The sequence below is a fragment of the Pongo pygmaeus genome, chromosome 16 (genome assembly GCF_028885625.2).
Source record: "Pongo pygmaeus isolate AG05252 chromosome 16, NHGRI_mPonPyg2-v2.0_pri, whole genome shotgun sequence".
NCBI lineage: Eukaryota > Metazoa > Chordata > Mammalia > Primates > Hominidae > Pongo > Pongo pygmaeus.
Genome location: NC_072389.2, coordinates 49,905,884 through 49,930,082, shown reverse-complemented (window position 1 = coordinate 49,930,082; position 24,199 = coordinate 49,905,884). Strand labels below are relative to the sequence as shown.

Here is a 24,199-nt window from a genome sequence, read left to right as displayed (position 1 = left end):
AGGCATGAGCCACCGTGCCTGGCTTGTTGTTTTGTGTGTGTGTGTGTGTGTGTGTGTGTGTTTGTGTGTGTGTGTTTGTGTTTGTTTTGTTCTTACAAACTCTACATGTAACTTTAGTTTGCAGCCAGGTGAAGAGTTAATGAATGGCCTAGGTAAATGTGGTGTAATATGAAACACATTTGGTCTTTGTCCCCAGTTCCTGTCAGAAGTTCCTAAAAGCCTTTGAATTTTGAGTGATAGGAGTGTCTTTTGTTATTAATAATAAGCCTCTTTGGTAACCCTTGAGTATGTGCTAATGAGGTTATACTTATTATAGGTTTTGGCCCCTAGATAGCCTCAGGATGGTGCTAGTCACCAGAAAGACCAAGTGATGAGAAGATTAGTGTGTTGGAACTTCCACCCCCACCCATCCATCTCTGGGAAGGTGAAGAGGAGCTGGAGATCAAGCTCTATAAAAACTCTTGAACGATGAGCTTCCTGTTTGCTGAATGTGTGGAGGTGCTGGGAGGGTGGCATACACCTGGAGAGGGCATGGACTGTCACCACCACAACCCCCTACATATAGCCCTATTCATCTTTTCATCTAGCTATTCGTCTGTAGCCTTTAATCTTTTATAATAGATTGGTAAATATGAACTGTCCTAGCAAATTAACCAAAGTCAAGGAGGGAGTCATGGGAGTCCTGGTTTCCAGCTGGTCAGTCAGAAGTAGAGGTAACAACCTACAATGTGTGATTGGCATCTGAAGTGGAGGGCAGTCTTGTGGGACTGAACCCTTAACCAGTGGGATCTGACACCATCTCCAGGTAGATCCCATCAAAATCTAATTGAATTATAGGATACCCAGTTGGTGTCTGCTGGAGATTGTTTGGTGTTGTTAAATTAAGTTTAGTCTAGGCAGGGCACAGTGGCTCATGCCTGTAATCTCAGTACTCTGGGAAGCTGAGGCCAGAGGATCACTTGAGGCCAGGAGTTTGAGACCAGCCTGGACAACATGGTGAAACACCATCTCTACTAAAAACACAAAATTAGCCAGGTGTGGTGGCACATGCCTGTAATCCCAGTTACTCGGGAGGCTGAGGAACGAGAATCACTTGAACCCTGGAAGTGGAGGTTGCAGTGAGCCAAGATGGTGCAACTGCACTCCAGCCTAGACAACAAGAGAGAAACCGTCTCAAAAAAAGGTTTAAGCCTAAAATTGCCTTGGCTGGGCGCAGTGGCTCACACCTGTAATAATCCCAGCATTTTGGGAGGCTGAGGTGAAAGAATTCTGCAAGGCCAGGAGTTCATCTCTACTAAAAATTAAAAAACAAAATTAGCCAGGCATGGTGACATATGCCTGTAGTCCCAGCTACTCTGGAGCCTGAGGCGGGAGGATTGCTTGAGGCCAGGAAGTCGAGGCTGCAGTAAGCCATGATCATACCACTGAACTCCAGCCCAGGTGACAGAGTGAGACCTTGTCTCAAAAAAAAATTAAATAAATAAATAAAGCTGCCTCCCTATGTAAGTTCAGGCTAAAGATTTCTCTCTGCATAGTGAACTGTAACCTAACTGGATGTGTAAACAGACTGTAACTTACTCTTATACCACAGAGTCTCAGCCAATCACAGGTGGCCAACTCTTCAAACCCTGTTTAAATGAGGCAAATGCTGAACTGCAACCAATCTGGCTATTTCTGCCCCTGACTTCCATTTTCTGCACATCACTTTCCTTTTTCTGTCCCTAGATGTTATCCAACCATGTGGCACCCCCAGAGTCATTTTGAACCTATTCTGGCTGTGGCAGCTGCCTGGTTTGAGAATCATTTTTGCTCAGTTAAACTCTGTTAAATTTAATCTGTCTAAAGTTTTTCTTCTGACAGAGTATGGAGGAAAACCCGTACATATCTGGTCACAGAAGCATTCTGTGTTAAGTGTAAGAGTAGAAATTTTAAAACTTGTTTTTCTTTCAGAGTATCATCCTCCAATTTTTTCAGCTGAGTTCCTACAAGTCTTCCCCCAGATACCTTTGCTCCACTGTTTGGAATTACCCAAACCTGCCATGTGGCTGTCCTTCCTGGCTACTATGCCTGGAAACCCAGGCCCCACCCACCAATCAAGAGAACCACTAGCAACTTACTCTCAGCTCAGGCAAATGGCTTCTCTAACACCTCCCTAGATTTTTGTTGTTGTTCCTTGAACAACAACATTTCTTTTTTAAAAAAATTATTTTTTGTTTTTTTTAATTCAATTTTTTGAATTGAGACAGGGTCTCGTTATGTTGCCCGGGCTGGTCGTGGACTCCTGGGCTCAAGCGATCATCCTACCGTAGCCTCCCAAAGTGCTGGGATTACAGACATGAGACACCACGTCCAGCCTGAACAACAAAATTTCGATTGCCGAGTTCTTCGCGCATACCTATGCTATATTCTTACCAGGATATATTTTAATTATTTGAGTGCATATCTGTCCCTCCGCTAAACTGAGAAGATTGGGAGCGTGTTGTGTTTTATTTATCCTGTCAGTACCTAGAACTAGCTAACTCAGATTCTTGGTCAAATAAACAAAGCTGGCCATCAGGTATAAAACTATGCCTTGAAAATGTTGAATCTGTTATTTGTCATTCAAAGTACAGCTGGCCTTCCGTATCCAGGGGCTCCACATTTGTGGAGTCAGCAAACCATGGATCAAACACATTGCAGAAAAAAAGGGATGGTTGTGTCTTTACTGAACATGTACAGACTTTTTTTTCTTGTCATTATTCCTTAAACAATAACAACTATTTGCATAGCATTTACATTGTGTTAGGTATTATAAGTAATCTAGAAATGATTTAAAGTATACAGGAGGATGTGCATAGGTTATATGCAAATACTATATCATTTTATAGAACAGACTTAAATATCCATAGATTTTGGTGTCCAAGAAGGGGTCCTGAAACCGATCCCCCAGGGAGACCAAGGGATGACTGTAGATCTCTTCCTTGCTAAAATATTAAATCCTCCAGATACTTTTGCTACCTCTTAGAGTCTGCATACTCCTCATGACCTGGCCCACAGGAAAGAACTCTGACTAAAATATAGAAGGTTGGCCTCCCACTAGACAGCTGTGTCACCCCAACTATGCCATTTAACTTCTTTGAGCATCAGATTCCTAATCTGGAAAATGGGGATCACTGAGGCCCTTTACACTGTGAGCCAAACCCTATATACAAGAGGTTCACATTTTTTACCAAGTGGAATTTGGTAAACAAGACTGTTTCAAACAGGTCTGTTTCCCTGTTTGAAAATAAAGGGGTAATAGTGGGAGTGAGATATAAGAGACAACACATCAAGTTTTACGATTTATTTAACTTGTGGAACAAAAATAAACCAGATTAACCACAACCATGCCTTACTTTATCAAATGTATAAGAAGTAAATATGAATCTTATATGACAAAATGTTTCATTCATTTTAACAAATTTCCAATAATCCTGTCAATTATATTTCTAAATTTTCCCCCCAAATTCTAAGCAGAGTATGTAAATTGGAAGTTAACTTATGCACACATAACCATCTTATCAAGCTTTGAGTGCAAGAGATTGAAAAGTTCAGATCTGACTAAGATGTTGATGCTGGATAAGAGAATTCTCTGCTCCCCACCTCTAAGTTGCCAGCCCTCCTAGAGCTACCTGTGGAGCAACCTGCCCAGATACATCAAACATGGGGACAGCACTCAAAGTAGAATTATAAAGAAGATCACGTCCGTGTTAACATTATTATAACCCTACATTTTGTGCATAAAGTGTAAGTGTATAAGCATATCAATATTAAAAAGCAAGCAAGCAGAATTTGGAATTCATCCAATCCAAATGCGGCATCTTCAAACCTGAAAAGAAAACAAAAAGGTTAGCAATGAATTTATTTTATTTGGATTGCAGATCTCATTACCAAACTTGTCTAATTTCTACTGTGTAGATCACCTTTTTAAAAGAAGTAGCTACAGACAGTTCTCCAAACCCATTACAAAGAGTATATCCTGTTAGTGTATCCCTTTGGTGCTCCCAAAATCTTAGAAGAAAAAATGCTGATATGATGTTTTGGTCAATGATGGACTGTATATGTGACAGTGGTCTCATAAGATTAAAATAGTATATTTTTACTGTAACTTTTCTATGTTTAGATACACAAATACTTACCATTGTGTTACAACTGCCCACAGTATTCAGTACAGTAACAGGCTGTACAGGTTTGTAGTCTAGGAGCAATAGGCTATACCATGTAGCCTATGCGTGTAGTAGGCTACAACACCTAGATTTGTATAAGCATTTCTCAGAACATGTCCCCATCATTAAGTAACACATGACTATATTAGAGTTCAGGTCCTGGCTCTACAATTTACTAACAGTGTGACTGGGCAGATCATCCACCTTCCTGATGCTCTCCCAAATCAATTCCCTGTTCTAGAATATAACAGGAGATTTGAATGGGGTTTCAGCATCAATGTACCCTGGGCAGTAGAATTTCATTGAAAAGCCTTTGGACTCCAACTAAAGGTGCAGAGAAGTCCAAGTTCCTCCCTCTCTCTTGCTTCTGGAGCTTCTTATAGTTACATCTATTATAGTATCATTATATCAAGTTATAACAATCTGTTATCTCTTCTAGTGGCCTGGGAGCCTCTAAGAGGCAAACACGGTCCCCATACAGGAATGGGATGTCTGCAGAACTGTATAACTCCTCTCTTCTGTCTGAAGAATAAAACAACTATTATACAAAAGAAAAGAGTGGTTCATTTTCTCTTAGCAGAGATGTCCAATGTAGAAATGGCAGAAGAAAGATCAAAGCCTTGCAGGTAATGTGGGTAGCCACCTGCCTTTATCCTGCAATACCATACTGGCAGTTCCTTTGCCCTCTCTGTAGAGGGTCAGTAATATAGCCATACCTGGGGCCATACACCTTCTTCATGCCACTCCCCAGGAGAAGGGAATGTGACCCTGTAGGATTCTTCTTTGCCTGCTAAAATGCTATTCTGTCAATGTTCTCCACATAGTGAGGGTTATCATGTTGGAGCTGTCTATAAATAGTCCTCAGGACAGTGAAACAAAAACATTTTCTTAAGGTCAAAAACTTACCTCCATGATGCTGCTTACATGTCTCGATCTATGGAAAAGACAGTGGAGAAAAAAAAGGAAGACATTAAGTTTTACTTTTAAAATACCATGTACTAACAATGTCTAAAATGGTTAGAAATAAGGCTGGCAGAATAGGCTGCTGTTCCTACCCATGAATACCTTGTTTAGAGCTACCCAGCAGGAACAAGCCCTTCCTACTAGCCTCAGATACCAATCCAGCCAGAAAGTACTAGAGGAGTCCAGGATTATAGGATGCTAGGATAGCAGGACTTACAAACAAAGGCCTATACCTTCTTGAAATGTTCGTTAGTGCTAAATATACCTGAAGCTGCCACAAAAGCTAGAGGAAGCCAGTAGGTAAGAAGTGTTAAGAGTGTATATGTACTCGTGCAAGTGCTGCTGCTGCTCCCTGCTCAACTGCAGGGAAACTACTGGTTCAGAAACCATGCTGTGCATCAGTATCTCAGCAAGTGCCACTAATCTGATCTTTAAGAACATTCCCTGACAATCCCAATATGCAGATTGTTTATATCAGATGGGATGGGACTCATTCAGGGTAGCATGGCCATAGACCTTTTTCATATCAAAGCAGCTTTATGATATGACTACTCATACACAACTTTCAGCAGCTTACAAAAGAATGTAAGACTTACCCCACTTAACTGTCTTGGGCTGTGACAAAGTCACATGGTTCACACGGCAGGCATACTCATCTTTTTCAGTGGGGGTGAATTCAGTGTAGTACAAGAGATAGAAAGACCAGTCCTTGCTGAAAGACAAGTCTGAATGCTCCACTTTTTCAATTTTCACTCCATTCTTCAGTAAGTCAACTTCAATGTCAGATGGATGAAACCCAGACACATAGCAATTCAGGAAATTTGACTTTCCATTCTCTGCTGGATGACGTGTGTAAACCTGAATCTTTGGAGTACCTGAGGAATATGGGGAAAAGACACATTAATATTGCCAGGGTATTTCACTTGGGGCTAACTTGGTGTCAAGCTACATCAGGCACCAAGTGTTTACATTTGGTCATCGATTTCTCCCAATTCCATTTCCACTCTGGCCAAATGAGCTTCCACCTTCCCAACAGGCCACCTCCATTTCAAAGAATAAACCATGACTTGGTATCTTTCCCTCATAATTCCTCTGTACATGCCTTTTTTGGTTTTTTTCTAGCAGATTTCTAGCAGTATCTTCTGTCACTGGAGATTGTGCTGCATTTTTAAGAGCCTTTCTCTGGAGGCTCTCAAAGACTTCTGATGCCTTCTCAGCACTCATAGCATTCCTTAACACATCACTCAAGAGTCTACATGATTTGGCCCCAAGCTACTTTTCAAAGTTCATTTCTCAGTTCATAATAGCCCCATCAAATTACTCATGTTATTGTACTCTGTTTCCACCCCTTCCATTTTTTTTCTTATGTTTACTCCTTTCTTTTTGGTTCCTGCTTCTGCCTTGATCTACACCCATCTGATTTTCTAAACTGTATGAAGTGTCTAGTAGAGTGCCTGGGACATAGCAATTGCTCTATACGTGGCAGATGTTATTATTATTACCTGAGGTTCCTAAGTGGATCAACCCAAGGTATGTTCTGTATTTTTTTTATTTTTATTTTTTGGGATGGAATCTCATTCCGTTGCCCAGGCTGGAGTGCAGTGTGCAGTGGTGAGATCTCAGCTCACTGCAACCTCCGCCTCCTGGGTTCAAGTGATTCCTGGGACTACAGGCACACACCACCATGCCTGGTTAATTTTTGTATTTTTAGTAGAAACGGGGTTTCACCATGTTGGCCAGGCTGGTCTCGAACTCCCAACTTCAAGTGATCCGCCTGCCTTGGCCTCCCAAAGTGTTGGGATTACAGGCACGAGCCACGGCGCCCAGCCAACCCCAGGTATGTTCTTACCAAACAACAAAACCTCTATTTCTGCTGACGGTTTATATGCCAGATCCTTCTCTGATTTTGTACCTAATTTCATGAGCTAGAAAACAAAGAAACAAAACCTAAATGCATACAAGAGCTGGCAAATACCTTAAATAGTTGAGTTGGACCCAATAAAATACAACAGGGATAGGTGAGGACTATGGCAAATGGGACAGAACATACTTTCCATTATGATCAAATGGAGTAATGCATGTGACAGTGGGATTTGCGTTTTAATTAGCATCCACAGGTGATTGCTGTAAACTAGCCAGGTTGGGAATACATTGCCTAATGTTTCAGAAACAGTGCTTTCCAAAATGAGAGGCATGACTAGACCATCCATGGGGAAGTGGGAAGAAAATATTATAAACTCTATCTTTTTCATCAAAAATGAAGAGAAGTGTTAGTGCTACTAAATATACAGATTGACACTAAATATATGTGTATAAAATTCTTTTAAATACACTTATATTCAGGGTACATGATCACTAAAAGGCAGCTACTCCTCCATGTCTGGGAGGCTGTGGGGAGAAGAAGGAGGACCAGGCCACCTTGACCAGATATATCTCTCTAGAAATACCCTATCATTAAGGAAAGGCTACTAGCCCCATCAAGAGGTGGACTGGGGAATCTAATGAAGACCTGATTTTTTTCATAATATTAAAAGCTAAGAGAGTTCTTTGCATCTGAGCTTCTAATAATAAGAACATATTAAATGCCTCAGGAGTCAGAGCACAGATTCATCCTGCCTGGAACTCTCTGTTTGAGGGAAGGCGGCAAGATTTTGTGAGAGCATCACTGTAATCTTTTCTAAGAAGAGGACAAGTATCAGACAGGCTGGGTTTGAATTTGGGCTCAACCAGCTACTGGCTTTATGACTTTAGGAGAGTTATTTAAGCTTCCAAAACTTAACTGAAAAATTAATTTATGCCCACAGTAAAACAAAAACAAAACCCACACACACGTCAGAGGAGGAAAATAGACCTTCAGAGGCAATCACCATTACTTGTGGTATCTTCCAGAAATGGTCTATGCATGGCACGTATTACTTTGGAAATTTTCAAAATAAGATTTTTTTTTAAATATCAGATTGTTATTTTTTAAAATGACATCTAACATAACCAGCAAATACCAGTAATGGTGATGATATATACATTATCCTTTATGTTGTAAATAAATTGTATTCAAATTAAATGCAATTTTCTCATGAGCAAAACATTCTGCTTTCGATCATGTTTTGCCAGGGGAAAAGGTGAGAGCGCTTAGTGCATTGCTTAGTGTATTTAGAAAGTGCTCAAGATCTTTGGTGTCCTCAACAGTCTTGGTAACCATCTTGGATTATCTTTATTAATGGTTTTACAACTTCCCTGACTGACAAACCTTCACTTCTTTCTTTCTTTTTTTTTCTCTTTTTTTTTTTTTTTTTTAAGAGATAGGGTCTCGCTCTGTTGCCCACGCTGGAGTGCACTGGCGCCATGATAGCTCAAACTCCTAGGCTCAAGAGATCCTCCCGCCTCAGCCACTGGAGCAGCTGGGACCACAGGCGGGAGCCACCACACCCGGCTAATTTTTGTTTTTATTTTTTGTAGAGACGAGGCTTCACCATGTTGGCCAGGCTGGTCTCAACTACTGACCTCAAGCCATCCTCCTGCCTCGGCCTCCCTCAGTGCTGGGATTACAGGCGTGAGCTACCACGCCCAACCACCGCATGTTTTCAAAACCGAAAGTAAGAGGCACAGTACATCTTGGAAAGAACCAGGCAAAGAGCCAAAGAGGAAGCCCTCTGTACGAAAAGACCACAGGGCCCATGCCGCCCAGTTTGCTCTGGAGAATCTCACGCAGAAGGCAGGCGTTATTCTTAAAAAAACTGCACGAATTACAGCCAAAAGGCATGCGCTCCCGCAAGGGCCCTGGTTAGGCTTGACTTCAGTCTCGATTGCTGCCATTTATCCCCTGTGTAATTAAGTTTCTTAAAATCTCGGTGCCTTAGTTTCTTCATCTGTGAGAGGCAGAAGATAACCATAGTAGTTATCTATGGCGGAAGATAACTATTTTCAAAATTAAATGACGCAAAGCACATAAAGTCCTTGGTACACAGAAAGATGTCAATAACGGGTAGTTCTTATAATTTTTTAAAAGTGACGTGATGGGAACAAATAAGTTAATTATTCGAAACCGCTTTGTATCACAGCCAAGCATTCTACAAACGTCGCGTGCTGCTTCCTCGCCACGGTGTGGCCCCACATAGACCCGGAGATGCTAGGGCAGGCGAACTTAGCGGGCGCCTAGACGAAGTCCACAGCTCTCCAGTCCAAGGGAAGCAGAGCTGCAGCAGACAGGCTTACCCGGGCGACGCCTCCCCCAGACCCCAAGCGCCCCTCCACGCGTTCACAACCCTCAGCGCCGCGCCTTTGGGACGAGCCTACCCGTCCCCCACTCCAGCTGCGCTCGGGGAGCCAGAGGCCCCGCGAAAGAGCGGAAGAGAAACCCTCCCCCAACCTCGGCGCTCTGACGCTTATCAACGCCCTAAACTTTGTCCCGACCCTCCCGTCGCCGTAGGCCAGAGGTCTCCCCTGCTCCCCGCCGAAAGGGGCAAGTAGCGCGCATCCCGGGTGCGCACCCCCTTCCCCACTCCCAGGCCACCCCACCGCTTCCCCGAGACCCAGCCCTGGACTAGCCCCACGGCGGGCCACCAAGGTAACTTGGAGAAGGGAAGTCAAGGAGCGACAGCGCACAGAGAGGGCCACAGAGGGTGCGGAGCGGGAGGGTAGGAGAGACTCACGCTGGATAGCCTCCAGGCCAGAAAGAGAGAGTAGCGCGAGCACAGCTAAGGCCACGGAGCGAGACATCTTGGCCCGAATGCTGTCCGCTTCAGCAATGCCCGCCGTCCGCTTCAGGAATGCCCGCGGGGGCGCGACGCCTCCACTTATATTCCACGCTTGCACAGCCAATCAGACAAGGCCCGCGGGGACCGTCACCCGTCTCCAAGCCAGCAACGCAGAGCCAGGTTAGAGAGAGGGACTTTCCCGTTTTCAGTTTCCTTTTCTTAGAGTCTCGTGATGTTTAAGAAGGCATGCACTAGATTGGGTGGATTTGCTGTCTGTACGTCGGCGCCCTCCGATCTGGGGTGCGCGCCCCAGCTTGGGACACGGGACGCTCATTCTAGGACTTCAGGCTGGAGGCACCTTAAGGCCGCCCCCTCGCTTTGCAAACTGGCTCCAGAGATGCTAAGTGACTTGCTAATGGTGCCCCAGCCAGTTAACGGCTCGGACCTGCATTTTTCATTCGAGAAAACGGAAACCCAGAAGATTAAGATCTTTGAATGCTACCTAGCAGAAGGAGAACTTCTGTTTATAACTACAGCTTGGGAATTCGCTGCAGGGTTTCTCGATTCTCTGGGCAAGAAAAATAGTCCCAAAAGCATCCTGAGGACAGCTCAGAGAAGGTCCTAGCGAAAGAGTACCTTTCTTGCTTCTTGAAGAATCCCTTCAAGGAAAAAGTGTTTGGGAAGTTCTGTGCCAAGAAGTTCCTCCCTATGTTCTTGCTGTTTAGGTAATTTTCTTTGTTCTGTTGATCTGTAGGGGGGAAGAAAAAAACGACCACTAATAGTAAAAGCAGTAACTGCTAGGGCTTTAGAACTTCCAGCGCCCTCCAGGTACATCATTCTCTTAGTTTCCACCCTAGAACAGGGGCTGGCACATAGTAGGTACTCAGTAAACTGAGTGAACGAATGGATGGATGAATGAATGAATTAGTGAATACATAAACTGTAGGAGGAAAGAATTACCCCCATTCATTTTATGGACAGGGGAAAAAAAGGCTGAGAGATTAGAATTCAAACTGTGGCCTGATTCCATTGACATTAATATTTTAGACACTGGAAGACAAAGGGCTCGGCAATTTTAGTGAGAGTTTGGACTGCATCTGCCTTGAGCCCAGCCAAGGACGTTAAACATGGCAGGCAGACCCATTAAGTAAACCTACCCTCTAAAGTGACCATAAATAAGGTGCTGCCATTTCGTGGTGGTGGAGTCCACAGGTCTTTTCTAAGAGGAACAGTGAGAAGAGGAAGTGGACCATGGGGATGGGGAGAGGCAGAGATCTTGGAAGTCAACATGGTTTTCAGTTGAAAAGATTTGCCTAGCTTCCCCAAGGAGCACAACAAATAACTTCTAGGTTTCTTTTACATATTTTTAGGCTTTTGATAATCCTTATTGTGGAGGCCATGCCTAAACTAAGAAAATGCAATACTCTCCATGGACCTAATGAAATGAGATAATGCACAAGAAGAGAGAGCCTCCCACAATGCCTGGCACATAGTAAGTGTTCTGTAGTGTTTAATAAGCACTATAATTATTAATATTATTTACCTAGTTTTTCTACCAGCCCTCTCAATAACTAAAATATGAGAATAATTGTTATGCATAAATTTATGAGTTAAGACACTCTTGCTCCCTCCCTTTTCCCCCTTTTAAAAACTCATATAAGGCACTAAAGGCCTGAAATGTTAGTGTTGAGTTGTACTAGAAAATGCCTTAGAAGTTTAGCAAGGGACAGGGCTATTTTTGCCTCTTGTTTAGTACATCACAGAGAAACACTAAATTTAAAATCCATTACAGATAGATTCTGATTTACTCACTTGGAAACCCAATTTAAAAACCAATAAAAAACAGTACAGATAGAAAAAAGTCGATTTTACAGTTTTCTTTGGGGGGAAATACCTGTATTTTTCTTGGATTTACCATTTATGACATGTTTTGAATAGTGAGGGTGAAAATCATATATACAACTATTTGTTTAAAAACAAGAGCACTGTTTGCCTAGGAGGGCAAATTTGGGAAGTCTGCAAACATGACAATTTTCTTTTTTTTAATTTTTAATATTTTTGTGGAGACAGAGTCTTGCTGTGTTGCCCAGGCTGGTCTCGAACTCCTGGTCTCAAGTGATCCTCCTTCCTCAGCCTCCTAAAGTGCTAGGATCACAAGCATGTGTTACCATGCCCAGCCACAAATATGACAGTTTAATAGCTTTATCTCCCAGTAGTGCAATTAACAGATTAATAGCGGCCCTTTTTTCCCTATATAACCCTCTTAAAATTTTTTTACAATGAACGTTTATTCAAAATAGTAAATGTTGGCAAGAATTTAGAAGAACTGGAACTCTCATATAATCCTGGTGGGCATATAAAATGGTATAAACAATTTGGGGCTGGGCGTGGTGGCTCACACCTGTAATCTGAGCACTTTGGGAGGTCAAGGTGGGCAGATCACTTGCGATCAGGAGTTTGAGACCAGCCTGGCCAACATGGTGAAACCCTGTCTCTACTAAAAATACAAAAATTAGCTGGGCATGGTGGCAGGCATCTGTAACCCCAACTACTCGGGAGGCTGAGGCAGGAGAATTGCTTGAACCTGGGAGGCAGAGGTTGCAGTGAGCCGAGATTGTGCCACTGCACTCCAGCCTGGGCAACAGAGCAAGACTCCATCTCAAAAAGAAAAAAGAAAAAGGAAAACACTTTGACAGCTCTTTATAAAGTTAAACATACACTGGCCATAAGATCCAGCCACTCCACCCAAGGTATTTGCCCAAGAGAAAATGAAAGCATATGTCTATACAAAGACTTGGACATTAATGTTTATAGCAGTTTTATTTGTGATAGCTGAAAACTACAAACAATCCAACATACATCAGCAGGCAAATGAATAAACCCATTGGAGTATATATCCATACAATGAAATACTATCATCAACAAACAAGGAATAAACTGTTGATACATGTAACATGGATGAAATAATCATGGTAAATAAAAGAAGTCAGACAGAAAAGAGCATATACTATATGATTCTGTTTATATAAAACTCCAGAAAAGGTAAACTATAATCTATATGACAGAAAGTAGATGAGTGGTTTCTAGAGGGAAAGGAGATCATCTAAACATGAGGAAACTTTAGGGTTGATGGATATGTTAATTATCTAGAGTTCGATGATGATTTCACAGTTATATTTTAGAACTTATTGTATACTTTAAGTGTAATATATTATATGTCGATTATAAATATTTAAAAGGACATAGCCAGGGGAGGTGGAGCAAGATGGCTGAATAGAAGCCTCCACTAATCCCGCTCCCTGCAGGAACACCAAATTGAATAACTATCCACACACAAAAAAGCACCTTCATAAGAACCAAAAATCAGGTGAGTGATCACAGTACCTGGTTTTAACTTCGTATCACTGAAAGAGTAACTGAAGAGGGTAAGACAGTCTTGAATTGCTAAATGCTGTCTCTCCCCCATTCCCCGGCAGCAGCCACCTGGCATGGAGAGAGAATGTGTGCTTCTGGGAGAGGAAGAGTGCAGTGATTTTCAGACTTTGCATTGGAACTCAGTGCTGCCCAGTCATAGCACAAAGCAACACTGGGAAGAACTCACCCAGGTCCCGTGGAGGGATCATTTAGACCAGCCCTAGCTAGAGGCAAATCATCCATCCCAGCAATGGGAACCTGAGTTCCAGTAAGCCTCCCCACCATGGGCTGAAGTGCTCTGAGGTTCTACATAAACTTGAAAGGCAGTCTAGGCCACAAGGATGGCAATTCCTGGGTAATTCCTGGTGCTGTGCTGGCTCAGAGCCAGTGAATGTGGGGGGCACACAACCTAGTGAGACACTAGCTGGGATGGCCAAGGGATTGCTTGCACCACCCCTCTCCCAACCCCAGGAAGGGCAGCTCAAAGCTCAGAGAGAGACTTCTTTCCTCTGCTTGAGAAGAGGAGAGGGAAGAGCAAAGATGACTTTGTCTTGCATTGGATACCAGCTCAGCTGCAGTAGGATAGGGCACCAGGCAAAGTCCTGAGGCCCACATTCCAGGTCATAGCTCCAAGCTGACATTTCTAGCCACACCCTGGGCCATAAGGGAACCTGCTGCCTTGAAGGGAAAGACCAGTCCTGGCAGGATTCCTCACCAGCTGACTAAAGAGCCCTTTGGCCCTGAATAATCAGAAGTAGCCAGGTAGTACTCATCATGGGCTTTGGATGAGACTCAGAGACGTGCAGGCTTCAGATGTGACCCAGCACATTCCAGCTGTGGTGGCTATGGGGAGAAACTCCTTCTGCTTGAGAAAAGAAGTGGAAAGAGTAAAGGGGACTTGGCCACTGTGGGGTTAGAATACCAAGGGGGCTCTTAAGGTCCCTGATTCCAGGCTTTGGCTCTTAGATAGCATTCCTGGACCTGCTCTGGGCCAGAAGGGAGCCCACTTCCCTGAAGGGTGAGTCCCAGGCTGGGCAGCATTCACCACAAGCTTACTGAAGAGCCCTTGGGCCTTGAGTATACATCAGCAGTAGCCAGACAGTACCCACCACAGGCCTGGGGTGGAAGTGGCCATGGCAAGAGACTCCTCAGCTTGTGGAAAGGGGAGGGAAAAGTGGGAAGGACTTTGTCTTGTGGCTTGGGTGCCAGTTCAGCCGCAGTGCAATAGAGTACCAGGTAGATTCCTAAGGTTTCTGACTAGGCCCCAGCTCCTGGAAGGCATCTCTGGATTCACCCCAGGCTGGGGGAAACTTGCCACCCTAAAGAGAGGGACATAAGCTTGGCTGGCTTTGCCACCTGCTGATTTTAGAGCCATAGGGCCTTGAGTGAACATAGGTAGTAGCCAGGCGGTGGTTACCATAGGCCTTGGGCAAGACCCAGTACTATGCTGGCTTCACGTCTGACCCTGCACAGTCCCAGTGGTGGTGGTCACAGGGGTGTTTGTGTCACTTCTCCCCCAACTCCAGGCAGCTGATCACAGAAAGACAGACTTTGTCTGGGGGAAAATAAGGGAAGACAACAAGAGTCTCTGCCTGGTAATCCAGAGAATTCTTCCAGATCTTATCCAAGACCACCATGGCAGTGCCTCTATGAGTAACCAGTGTTAAGTTGTCAGCAGTTTAAACTAATGAGTGATAAAATATTATCTGCAAACCTCATGGTAACCTCAAATCAAAAAACATACAACAGACTGTGAAAGAGCCACAGCATTTCTGTGCTTGGTATGCCCTCTAATGCAGATAGAGCTGCAGTGACCAAAAACTTAGATCACAACACCCAAGTTCCTTTGAATTCCTGGAAAGCCTTCCCAGGAAGGACAGATACAAACAGCCCGGACTGCAAAGACTATAATAAATGTTTAACTCAGACACTGATGAACATCCACAAGCATCAGGACCAGCCAGGAAAACATGACCTCATCAAATGAATAAGGCACCAGAGGCCAATCCCAGAGAAACAGAGATATGTGACCTTTGAAACAGAATTCAAAATAGCTGTTTTGGCCAGGCACGGTGGCTCACACCTGTAATCCCAACATTTTGGGAGGCCAAGGTGGGTAGATCACTTGAGCTCAGGAGTTCAAGACCAGCTTGGCCAACATGGTGAAACCCTATCTCTACTAAAAATACAAAAATAGCTGGGCGTGGTGGCGGGCGCTTGTAATCCCAGCTATTCGGGAGGCTGAGGCAGGAGAATTGCTTAAACTTGGGAGGCGGAGATTCAGTGAGCCAAGATCACACCACTGCCCTCCAGTCTGGGCAACTAAGCAAGACTCTGTCTTAAAAAAAACAAACAAAAAAAAAAAACAAACAAAAAAAAACTGTTTTGAGGAAACTCAAAGAAATTAAAGCTAACACAGAGAAAGAATTCAGAATCCTATCATATAACTTTAACAAAGAGATTGAAATAACTAAAAAGAATCAAGCAAAAATTATGGAGTTGAAAAATGAAACTGACATACATACACAAGGGTGCATCAGAGTCTCTTACCAGTAGAACTGATCAAGCAGAAGAAAGAATTAGTGAGCTTGAAGACAGGCAATTTGAAAATATAATCAGAAGAGACAAAAGAAAAAAGAATAAAAAAGAATGAAGCATGCCTACAAGATCTAGAAAATAGCCTCAAAAGGGTAAATTTAAGAGTTATTGGCTGCAGCCAGGTGTGGTGGCTCACGCCTGTAATCCCAGCATTTTGGGAGGCCGAGGTGGGCAGATCACGAGGTCAGGAGTTCAAGAGCAGCCTCGCCAACGTCATGAAACCCTGCCTCAACTAAAATACAAAAAATAGCTGGGCATGGCAGCGGGTGCCTTTAATCCCAGCTACTCTGGAGGCTGAGGCAGGAGAATTGCTTGAACCTGGGAGGTGGAGGCTGCAGTGAACCAAGATCACAGCACTGCACTCCAGCCTGGGCAACAAAGTGAGACTCTGTCTCAAAAAGAAAAAAAAAAAAGAGTTATTGGCCTTAAAGAGGAGATAGAGAGATAGATGGGGTAGAAAGTTTATTCAAAGTGATAGTAACAAAGACCTTCCCAAACCTAGGGAAAGATATCAATATTCAAGTATATGAAGGTTATAGAACACCAAACAAATTCAACCCAAAGAAGATTACCTCAAAACATCTAATAAACAAACTCCCAAGGTCAAGAATACAGAAAGGATCCTAAAAGCAGCAACAGAAAATAAACAAATAACATACCATGGAGCTCCAGTATGTCTGGCAGCAGACTTTCCAGTGGAAACCTTGCAGGCCAGGGAAGATTAACATGGCATATTTAAAGTGCTGAAGGAAAAAATATTTTATCCTAGAATAGTGTATCTGGTGAAAATATCCTTGAAATATGAAGGAGAAATAAAGACTTTCCTAGACAAACAAAAGTTGCGGGATTTCATCAACACCAGACCTGTCCTACAAGAAATGATGAAGGGAATTCTTTAATCTGAAAGAAAAGGACATTAATGAGCAATGAAAAATAATCTGAAGGTGTAAAACTCACTGGTAATTGGAAGTACACAGAAAAAAAACAGAATATTATAACACTGTAATCATGGTATGTAAACTGCTCATATCTTGAGTGGAAAGACCAAAAGGTGAACCAGTCAAAACTAATAACTATAACAACTTTTCAAGACATAGACAGTACAATATGACACAAACACAAACACCAAAGAATTAAAAAGCATGAGGACAAAGTTAAAATGTAGAGTTTTTATTAATTTTTTCTTTGCTTCTTTATTTATGTAATCAGTGGTAAGTTTTCATTGGTTTAAAATAATGGATTATGTTGTGAATATTCCAAAAATAATAAAATAAATAATGGGTTATAAAATATTAAATACAAGCCTTATGGTAACCTGAAATAAAAAAGCATACAACAGGGGCCAGGGGTGGTGGCTCCCACTTGTAATCCTAGCACTTTGGGAGGCCAAAGCAGGCCTTTGGCTTGAGCTCAGGAGTTTGAAACCAGCCTGGAAAACACAGTGAAAGTGCTGTCTCTACAAAAGTGCTTGTCTCTACCAAAAAAAAAAATTAGCCAGACATAGTGGCACTCACCTGTGGTCCCAACTACTTGGGAGGCTGAGATGGGCAGATCACTTGAGCCTGAAAGGCAGAGGTTGCAGTGAGCCAAGATCGCACCACTGCACTCCAGCCTGGGTGACCAAGAGAGACCCCCATCTCAAAAAAAGTCCCCAAAACAACATACAACAGATACACAAAAAATAAAAAGCAAGAAATTTTTAAATACTACCAGAGAAAATCACCTTCACAGAAAGGAAGACAGGAACGAAAGAAGGAGGGAACAGAGGACCACAAAACAACTAGAAAACAAATAACAAAATGGCAAGAGTAAGTCCTTACTTATCAATAATAACATTGAATCTAAATGGACTAAACTCTAAACTCTCCATTCAAAAGACATAGAGTGGCTGAATGGATTTAAAAAAAAAAACAAAAAACAAGACCTGGTGATTTGTTGCCTACAAGGAGCACACTTCACCCATAAAGACACACATAGACTAAAATAAAGGGATAGAAAAATATATTCCATTCCAGTGGAAACCAAAAAGGATCATGAATAGCTATGCTTACATCAGATAGAATAGATTTCAAGACAAAAACTATAAAAAGAGACAAAGAAGGTCATTATATAATGAAAAGAGGTTAATTCGGCAAGAGTATATAACAATTGTAAAAATATATGCACTCCAACTGGAGCACCCAGATATATAAAGTAAATATTATTAGAGCTAAAGAGAGAGATAGGCCCCAATACAATAATAGCTGGAGACTTCAACACCCCACTTTCAGCATTGGACAGATCATCCAGACTGAAAATCAACAAAGAAACATCAGACTTAATCTGCACTGTAGATCAAATGGCTCTAATAGATTTTTTTTTTTTTTGAGATACAGTCTTGCTCTGTTGCCCAGGCTGGAGTGCAGTGGCGAGATCTCAGCTCACTGCAAGCACCACCTCCCAGGTTCACACCATTCTCCTGCCTCAGCCTCCCGAGTAGCTGGGACTACAGGTGCCCACTACCGTGCCTGGCTAATTTTTTTGTATTTTTGGTACAGATGGGGTTTCTCCATGTTAGTCAGGATGGTCTTGATCTCCTGACCTTGTGATCCACCTGCCTTGGTCTCCCAAAGTGCTGGAGTTACAGGCGTGAGCCACCGTGCTCGGCCAGATCTAATAGATATTTACAGAACATTTTATCCAATGGCTACAGAATAACCATTCTTCTCCTCAGCACATGGATCATTCTCAAGGATAGACCATACGTTAGACCACAAAATAAGTCTTAAAAAATTGAAATTATATCAAATATCTTCTCTGACCACAATGGAAAAAACTAGAAATCAATAACAAGAGGAACGTTTGAAACTATACAAATACATGGAAATTAAAAAGTATGCTCCTAAATGACTGTGGGTCAACAAAGAAATTAAGAAGGAAATTTTTTAAATTCTGGAAACAAATGATAATGTAAACACAACATACCAAAACCTATGGGATACAGAGAAGGCAGTAATAAGAAGAAAGTTTATAGCCATAAGCACCTACATTAAAAAAAGAAAAGAAAAACTTCAAATAAACAACATAATGATGCATTTCAAAGAACTAGAAAAGCAAGAGCAAGCCAAACCCAAAATTATTAGAAGAAAAGAAATAATAAAGATGAGAGCAAAAATAAATGAAATTGAAATGAAGGAAACAATAGAAAAGATCAACAAAAAGAAAAGTTGTTTTTTTAAAGACAAAAATCAACAATCCTTTAGCCAGACTCACTAAGAAAAAAAGGAGAGGAGACTCATATAAATAAAATCAGAGATGAAAAAGGAGACATTACAACCAATATCACAGAAATTCAGAGGATCATTAGAGGCTACTATGAGCAACTACATGCCAATAAATTGGAAAACCTAGAAGAAATGGATAAATTCCTAGACAGATACAACCTACCAAGATTGAACCTTGAAGAAATCCAAAACCAGAACAGACCAATAACAAGTAATAAATGAAAGCCCAGGACTCTATGTCTTCACTGCTAAATGTTACTAAACATATGAAGAAGAACTAATACCAACTGATATAGTTTCATATTTGTCCCTACCCAAATCTCATGTTGAATTGTAAACCCTAGTATTGGAGGTGGGGCCTGGTGATAGGTGTTTGGATCATGGGGCAGATCCCTCATGGCTTGGTGCTGTCCTTGCAATAGTGAGTGCATTCTTGAGAGATCTGGTTGTTGGTAAAATGTGACACCTCCCCCCACCACCTCTTGCTCCAAATCTTACCATGTGAAGTGCCTGGCACCCTTCTGCCATGAGTAAAAGCTCCCTGAGTTCTCCCCAGTAGCTGAGCAGATGCCAGCACCATGTTTGTACAGCCTACAGAACCATAAGCCAATTAAAACTCTTTTCTTTGTAAATTGCCCAGCCTCAGGTATTTCTCTTTTTTTTTTTTTTTATTTTTTTGAGACACGGTCTCACTCTGTCACCCAGGCTGGAGGGCAGTGGTGCAATCTCAGCTCACTGCAACCTCCACCCACCGGGTTCAAGCAATTCTCATGCCTCAGCTTCCTGAGTAGCTGAAAGAACAGGCGTGTACCACCACACCCAGCTAATTTTCATATTTTTAGTAGAGATGGGGTTTCACCATGTTAGCCAGGCTGGTCTCAAACTCCTGGCCTCAAGTGATCTGCCTGCCTCAGCCTCCCAAAGTGCTGGGATTACAGGCATGAGCCACCATGCCCAGCCTCAGTTATTTCTTTATAGCAATGCAAGAAAGACCCAAAACACCAACCCTACTCAAACTATTCTGAAAAATAGAGGAGGAGGGAGTATTTTCAAACTCACCTACGTGGCCAGTATTACCTTGATGCCAAAACTAGACAGACACATAAAAAAAAAAAAAACTACAGGCAAATATCCCTGATGCAAAAATCCTCAGCAACATACTAGCACACTGAATTCAACAACACATTAAAGTGTTATTCATCTCATCTGCAGTATCTTTCCAATGGAAAAAAAAAATCATTCATCATGACCAAGTGGGATTTATCCCAGAGATGCAAGGATGGTTCAACATACACAAATCAATCAATGTGATATATAATATCAACAGAATGAAGGGCAAAAACCATATGATCATTTCAACTGATGCTGAAAAAACAGTTGATAAAATTCAACATCCCTTCATGATAAAACCCCCCCAAAAACTGGACATAGAAGGAACATACCTCAACACAGTAAAAGCTATATGACAAACCCACAGCTAGTATCATAGTGAATTAGGGGAAAACCTAAAGCCTTTTCTCAAAGATCTGGAACATGACAAAGATGCCCACTTTCACCACTATTATTCAAAATAGTACTGGAAGTCCTAGCTAGAGCAATCAGACAAGAGAAAGAAATAAAGAGCATCCAAACTGGAAAGGAAGAAGTCAAATTATCCTTATTTGCGGATGATATGATCTTATATTTGAAAAAAACCTAAAGACTCTGCCAAAAAACTATTAGAACTGATAAACAAATTCAGTAAAGTTGGAGGATACAAAGTCAACATACAGGCCAGGCATGGTGGCTCACGGCTGTAATCCCAGCACTTTGGGAGGCCAAGGTGGGTGGATCACTTGAGGTCAGGAGTTCAAGACCAGTGTGGCCAATGTGGTGAAACCCCATCTCTGCTAAAAATACAAAAATTAGCCAGGTGTGGTGATGCATACCTGTAGTCTCAGCTACTAGGGAGGCTGAGGCAGGAGAATCACTTGAACCCAGGAGGTGGAGGCTGCAGTGAACCAAGATGGCACCACTGCACTCCAGCCTAGGTGACAAAGTGAAGCTCCATCTAAAAAAAAAAAAAGAAAATCAACATATAATCATTTATTTTACAAATAATATTAAATTTAAATACCTAATATTAAATACCTCCTTAACCAAGAAGTAAAAGATCTCTACAATGATAACTATAAAACACTGATGAAAGAAATTGAAGAGGACACAAAAAAATGGAAAGATATTCCATGTTCATGGATTGGGAGACTCAATATGTTAAAATATCTATACTACCTAAAGCAATCTACAGATTCAATGTAAACCCTATCAAAATACCAATTACATTCTTCACAGAAATGGCAAAAACAATCCTAAAATTTATATGGAACCACAAAAGGCCCAGAACAGCCAAAACTATCTTGAGCAAAAAGAACAAAACTGGAAGCATCACATTATCTGACTTCAAATTATACTACAAAGCTGCATAACCAAAAGAGCATGATACTGGCATAAAAACAGACACATAAACCAATGAAACAGAATAGAGAACCAAGAAACAAATCCATACATCTACAGTAAACTTATTTTCAACAAAGTTGTCAAAAACCTACATTGGAGAAAGGACACTCTCTTCAATAAATGGTGCTGGGAAAACTGAATATCCATATGCAGAAGAATGAAACTAGACCACTATCTCTCACCATATACAAAAATCAAATAAAAATGGAATAAAGACTTAAATCTGGCTGGGCATGGTGGCTCACAGCTGTAATCCTGGCACTTTGGGAGGCCAAGGTGGGTGGATCACTTGACCAGGAGTTTGAGACCAGCCTGGCCAACATGGTAAAACGCTGTCTCTACTAAAAATACAAAAAATTAGCTGGGCATGTTGATGCACACCTGTAATCCCAGCTACTCAAGAGACTGGGGCACAGGAATCACTTTAAGCTGGGAGGTGGAAGTTGTAGTGAGCTGAGACCACTGCACTCTAGCCTGGGTAACACAGTGAGACCCTGTCTCAAAAAGAATATAAAAATACTTAAATCTAAGACCTCAAGCTATGAAACTGCTAAAAGAAAACATTGGGGAAACTCTCCAGGACATTAGACCGGGCAAAAATTTCTTGGGTAATACCCTTAAAGGCTTCTGTACAGCAAAAGAAACAATCAACAAAGAGAAGAGACGGCCTACAGAATGGGAGGAAATATTTACAAACAAATCCATCTTACAAGGATTAATAACAAAAATATAAAATGAGCTCAAACAACTCTACAGGAAAAAAATCTACTAATCCAATTTTAAAAATGGGCAAAAGATCTGAATAGGCTTTTCTCAAAAGAAGGCATACAAATGGCAAACAGGTATCTGAGAAGGTGCTCACCATCATTGATCATCAGACAAATGCAAATCAAAACTACAATGAGATATCACCTCACCCTCATTAAAACGGCTTTTATCCAAAAGACAGACAATAACGAATGCTGGTGAGGATGTGGAGAAAAGGGGAACCCTCATACATTGTTGGTGGGAATGGAAATTAGTATAGCCAGTATGGAGAAAAGCTTGGCGGTCCCTCAAAAAACTAAAAATACAGCAACCATATGATCCAGCAATCCTACTCCTAGGTATATACTCAAAAGAAAGAAAATCAGTATATCAAAGAGATATCTGTATTTTCATGTTTATTGCAGCACTATTCAAAATAGTCAAGATTTGGAAGCAACCTAAGTGTCCATCAACAGATGAATGGATAAAGAAAATGTGGTACACATACACAATGGAGTGTGTTTGGCCATAATAAAGGTGAATTCTTGTCATTTGCAACAATATGGATGGAACTGGAGGTCATTATGTTAAGTAAAGTAAGCCTGGCATAGAAAGACAAGCTTTGTGTGTTCTTTGTGGGAGCTAAAAATTACAGCAACTGAATTCATGGAAATAGAGAGTAGAATAATGGTTATCAGAGGCTGGGAAGAGTAGTTGGGGAAGGGAGAAGGAGAAATGGTTAATGGATACAAAAATATAATTAGAATGAATAAGATCTGGTATTTGATAGCACAACAGGGTGACTAGTGTCAACAATTTATTGTATAGTAAAAATAACTAAAATAGTATAATTAGATTATTTGTAACAAAGAAAGGATAAATGCTTGGGGTAAGGGATACACCATTTTCCCTGATGTGATTATTATACCTGTATCAAAATATCTCATACACTTCATGTATATATATACACACACACCCATTATGTACCCATGAAAATTAAAAATAAAATTAAAATTAAAACTAAAAAAATTTAAAGACAGAAAATAAAAATTAAAAAATTAAACAAAATGACCAAGCCAGGCATGGTGGTACGCACCTGTAGTCCCAGCTACTTAGGAGGCTGAAGCAGAAGGATCACTTGAGCCCATGAGTTCGTGACCAGCCTGGGCAACATAGCAAGAGCCCCATCTCAGTTTTTTAAAATAATAATAATAATAAAAAGTGGGAAAGCTGCTGACCCAAACTACACAACAATCTAGAAGGTAGGTGTTATTTCCTTTACAGATAAGGAGACTGAGATGCAGAGAGGTAAGATACTTCCCATGATTTCACTGAGCTGGGATTCAAATCTTGGTCTAGTGGATTCCAAAGGCCTCAATCTTTCCGCTAGAAAATAACTCTGGGCACTTTCTGAGAAGGGATCCGTAAGAAGTAATTGGGAGGCTTTGGAGACCAGGGCAAGAATAGAAGCAAATGAGAAGGTGAGGGGGATGTAGCTACAGAGCAACCAGCACCAAGATATGAAGCAAATGAGAAGGTGAGGGGAAGTAGATACACAGGAGCCAGCACCAAGATGTGTAATATTATTTTTTTAACTGACATTTACTTTTTTCTGTTTATAAAAATAATATATGCACATGATGGACAATTGGAACATACTAAAAACTATAAAGAAGAAAATTAAGGTTGGTTCAAGTACAGTGGTATTTACAACTAATTCATCACAGTCACAGATTTCTTTGTTCCTTCTCCACTTCCACTGCTTCACTTGATTGGTCAAAAAGGAGAAGAAGGAAGAAGAAGGAGGGAGAAGAAGGAGCAAGCAGGAAGAAGAAACAAG

General features: G+C 41.6%; 2 protein-coding genes across 16 annotated transcripts in view; one reads left to right on the top strand and one right to left on the bottom strand.

The window, feature by feature from the left end:
* Positions 1–3,307: 3,307 nt before the first annotated feature.
* B2M (beta-2-microglobulin) lies at positions 3,308–10,099 on the bottom strand. Of its 2 annotated transcripts, XM_054450950.2 has the most exons (4): positions 9,797–10,099; positions 5,744–6,022; positions 5,091–5,118; positions 3,308–3,847 (listed from the first exon to the last, which is right to left on the bottom strand). In XM_054450950.2, exons 1-3 carry the CDS (start codon positions 9,861–9,863, stop codon positions 5,105–5,107), a joined length of 360 nt encoding a protein of 119 aa, XP_054306925.1. In that variant the 5' UTR covers positions 9,864–10,099; the 3' UTR covers positions 3,308–3,847; positions 5,091–5,104. The 2 variants fall into 2 exon arrangements, with proteins under 2 accessions (XP_054306925.1, XP_054306924.1); XM_054450949.1 differs by lacking the exons at positions 3,308–3,847; positions 5,091–5,118 and having other exon boundaries at positions 5,706–6,022; positions 9,797–9,927.
* Positions 10,049–24,199, top strand: part of PATL2 (PAT1 homolog 2) — a 45,686-nt gene continuing 31,535 nt past the window's right edge. For all 14 annotated transcript variants that reach the window (XR_008494102.2, XM_054450931.2, XM_054450944.2 and 11 more), the window contains exons 1-2: positions 10,049–10,566; positions 11,212–11,333. The gene's annotated coding sequence lies outside the window, so the exon portion shown is untranslated. The remainder of the gene's footprint in view (positions 10,567–11,211; positions 11,334–24,199) is intronic.

Bases quoted from the DNA above. Each gene is read 5' to 3' on its own strand.
- B2M (XM_054450949.1), bottom strand. From the start codon at position 9,863: ATGTCTCGCTCCGTGGCCTTAGCTGTGCTCGCGCTACTCTCTCTTTCT. The intron at 6,023-9,796 runs GTGAGTCTCTCC...CATATTCCTCAG, and splicing joins TGGCCTGGAGGCTATCCAGC to GTACTCCAAAGATTCAGGTT.